The sequence below is a fragment of the Acanthisitta chloris genome, unplaced genomic scaffold, assembly GCF_000695815.1.
Source record: "Acanthisitta chloris isolate BGI_N310 unplaced genomic scaffold, ASM69581v1 scaffold33075, whole genome shotgun sequence".
Taxonomy (NCBI): Eukaryota; Metazoa; Chordata; class Aves; order Passeriformes; family Acanthisittidae; genus Acanthisitta; species Acanthisitta chloris.
In genome coordinates, this window is record NW_008673712.1 from 24,721 (window position 1) to 27,974 (window position 3,254).

The window sequence follows — 3,254 nt, forward strand, 5'->3', positions numbered from 1 at the left end:
TATGTCTGCAAACAGAGCACTACTCCAGACTCTCATTCTCTAATACAGCTTACCAGACACTGTAGATGCACCTACTTCAGAAAGGAGCCTGTCAAGCCCTACTAACCTGTCTCTGCAGTGCTCTTTCTGTTTAAGACTTTCAGAATGTCTTTGGTTATTTTCTTGATCGTATGCCGAGCGTCATCCCGTTGTTTTCCAACTCCGAAAAGAACCACTAACCGTTGGTTACACTCATGACTGCATGACTCCTCCTGGGGAACCAAAAGAGACAACTGCATTAGCAACTATGATACAAATGCTTTTATCTTGGTTCACATCTGGTTCTATTAAAGGAAAAGCTTCATCTCAGAAGCTTCTCTGAGAATGAGCAAGGAGATATCCAGAAAAACAATTGCTCCTTACTCACCCAGAGCAGGGAAACACAGCAGCCTCGTGACCAAAGCACAAGGCGGCTACAGGGAGCAGTTATAAGCAGGCCTTGTACCTGAGGAATAGGAAAGTGCGTTGCATACTGGATGTGCCGAGGCTGGTCATACAGGGATGCCAGCATTCCTTCCACGGACTTATCCTTCAGCAGAGGCTTTGCTTCCTTTTCAGGATCTGGTTTTTCAGGGGAAGGGCTGGCTTTAGATTCACAATGCATTGGTGGAGAAAACATCTAGGGAGACATAAGAACAAGAAAAGATAGTTAGGGAACACGGCTGTGCAACAGAAAAGATTGCTGAAGGAAGGTACATGTGCTCAGGCCTAAAAAGGAGCAGGAAGAGGGAGGGGTGGAGGAACATCCAGTTCTTAGGGCAATGACCAAGGTAATGTGCTAAGAGACTATTCCATTTCTGCTTCTCATCCATGTTGTATATTGGCTTTAAAGCAATAGAAAATAACTAACCATGGCTTAGAATTTTGGGAACAAATGCTTCCACAGAAGTGAGGATCCTGGGAAAGCCATATGGCTCTGCACATCACACTTGCCTAACACGTACCTTGAAAGTCCAGAGACGGATGGATAAATGCAGGTACTCAGGGATTTTTTAACCACAAGTTATTTTTATTACTATGTGCTTCAAAGTGCTCTGCTGCCATGAACTATGCCCACAAATACCATGAAGAACTGTTAACGTGAAGAAGTAATGAAGACCACACAGCATGACAATAGCAGACCAATGTCTTCTCCCAGGATCAAGAAAACCCCTGCAACAGAAACCTGTCACTCCCAATCTCCTGGTGCTATCATGGTCATCCATTTCCCATCCACTTCCAAGCACCCCACTTCCTACCTTGCCCAAACACTGGGTTGGCAGTGACCAGGGCATAAGAGATCTCAAGAATGACTCGGACTCACTCTACTCTGAAGAACACCAACCTGCATCAGCAGGTTATATAGACCTTTTAGTGTCAGCTGCCTTACAACCCAGCCACTTCCAATATACTGGCACTACATAAGGTACACAAAAGCAAGGCACATGCTGTTCCTCAGCCCACTAAAACATACTGACCTACTTACTGAGGAGTGGGTAGAAAATGCAGAAACATACCGAAAAGTCTGTCTTTTCCATGTCATCAAAGAGCATGCTGGGGTTGTGGTCAATGTCCATAGGCTCTGAAAGACCTGTGTCCTGGGAAGAGACAGAGCAGCTTTACATCTCAGGGATGCATCAGGAAACAAGAGAGTATTTGTTGACTGCAGCACTTGATGTCCATGTTGGATAGTGACAGCAATAGGCCAACACACCTATGATGCCTGTCAAGTTGGAGCCTAATACACTGCAAACATCATGGACAGGCCTCACACAGCACCTCATGATATGCTGCTCTATTTCAAGCCCTGTAAGATTTTCCTATCTACTCCTTTACAATCTGCAGGTCCTTTTCAGCCACTTAGAACATAACCTTCTATTTTTGAAACAGAAATGGTAAGGAAATAGGTTGGGGCAAGGAGAAGCAGGAGTCACTGGTATATCCACCAGCAGGCAAGAGCAAGGGGGCTGTAAAGCTGGCAAAAATGGGCAAGCACAGCACAGAGACATGTAGAGGAGGTGTTTGTGCTCTCACCTCTAGCTTGATGCCACTATTTCCCTCTGTCTCCTTCCTGTCATGCTCCTCAGCAGGGTCATCAAAGGGAGAGGGTGGACGAGGCCCATGAGAATCCATGGCCAGATCGCCCCGGGAGATCAGTGTGCACATATAGATGTTGTGAGAGAAGACATCATGTCGGATTAGCTCACAGAACAGCAGCACCAAGTTAAAGAACTCCACCTTCTCATTCTCCTTCCCAGGATCAGCTGAAAGGACAACACAGACAGTCAAGACAATCAGAGTTCTTCTGCACCACTCTGAGCAACACCAGGCACCTAACGTAGGGTGAGGGAAGGTGCTTCCCGAGATCTCAACACAGTGACTGATACACAGTTCTGGGATTACAGCAGGGACTAAAAGCCCAGTCTCAGAAGGCAGCAATTAAGTAAGTCAAAAGCTCTCCAGTGTCACAGCCCAGAGACATAGGACTTTAGCCTGAAAGTGCTATTCCTGGGTGTACAAACAGTTGCCTGCATGATTCAGAGCTCTATCCTATCCCTCTTAATCTGTTTGCAGTACTTCCACTGAGAGACTATTTCAGAGCTTTGTCATGAGTTAAAAACCTCCCTCTAGTTCTCAGCATGAAGTAATTCCTGATTAAGCTATACTCATTTATTCTTGGCCAACACTCTGCTAACAGAAGGGCTTCTGCATTATCCTTATGTCATCTGGCCCTCCAAGTTCCTTTTCCTCCCTCTCCAAGGAAGCTCAGGATTGCAAGGAAATCAGAGATAATTTAGCCACACCCAAGACCTATAGACAAGAGAGTTGCACACAAATCCAAAGTTTGCAGAAGAGGGAAGGTTAGAAACTGGGAGACCACAAGTTCTTATTACATACTTAGCATAGGAGCTTGAGTGTCAAGGAACTGCATAAGGACATCCTGAAAGACAGGAGCACTGGCTGCTGAGAGAGATCCTGAGGAGATGGAGCCCTTCTCATCCACAACTTCAGAGTCCCCACATCTCTGCAGGAACAGAAAAATGTACTGAGCACTAACACAGAGGAGAAATTCCCTATACATAAACTCCAAAAAAAGAAGGCTTCAAGAGAATTTTCCTATCTTGCACTTATAGGCAAGCCACAATACAGATTTCATAGTATGTTAATGGGCTAGAATCATCTAGTCCCAAACCCTGCCCTGGGCAGGGACACCTCCCACCAGACCAGGTTGCTCG

The 3,254-nt window shown here is 45.8% G+C and overlaps 1 protein-coding gene across 1 annotated transcript in view; it reads right to left on the reverse strand.

Moving 5' to 3' along the window:
- MED12 (mediator complex subunit 12) overlaps positions 1–3,254 on the reverse strand; it is a gene marked incomplete at its 3' end in the record, with an annotated part of 36,573 nt that overhangs the window by 21,031 nt on the left and 12,288 nt on the right. Inside the window, exons 11-15 of the mRNA XM_009075053.1 lie at positions 2,917–3,043; positions 2,053–2,282; positions 1,536–1,616; positions 485–658; positions 107–251 (exon numbers count right to left, since the gene is read on the reverse strand). Coding sequence (XP_009073301.1) covers positions 107–251; positions 485–658; positions 1,536–1,616; positions 2,053–2,282; positions 2,917–3,043 — 757 coding nt within the window. The remainder of the gene's footprint in view (positions 1–106; positions 252–484; positions 659–1,535; positions 1,617–2,052; positions 2,283–2,916; positions 3,044–3,254) is intronic.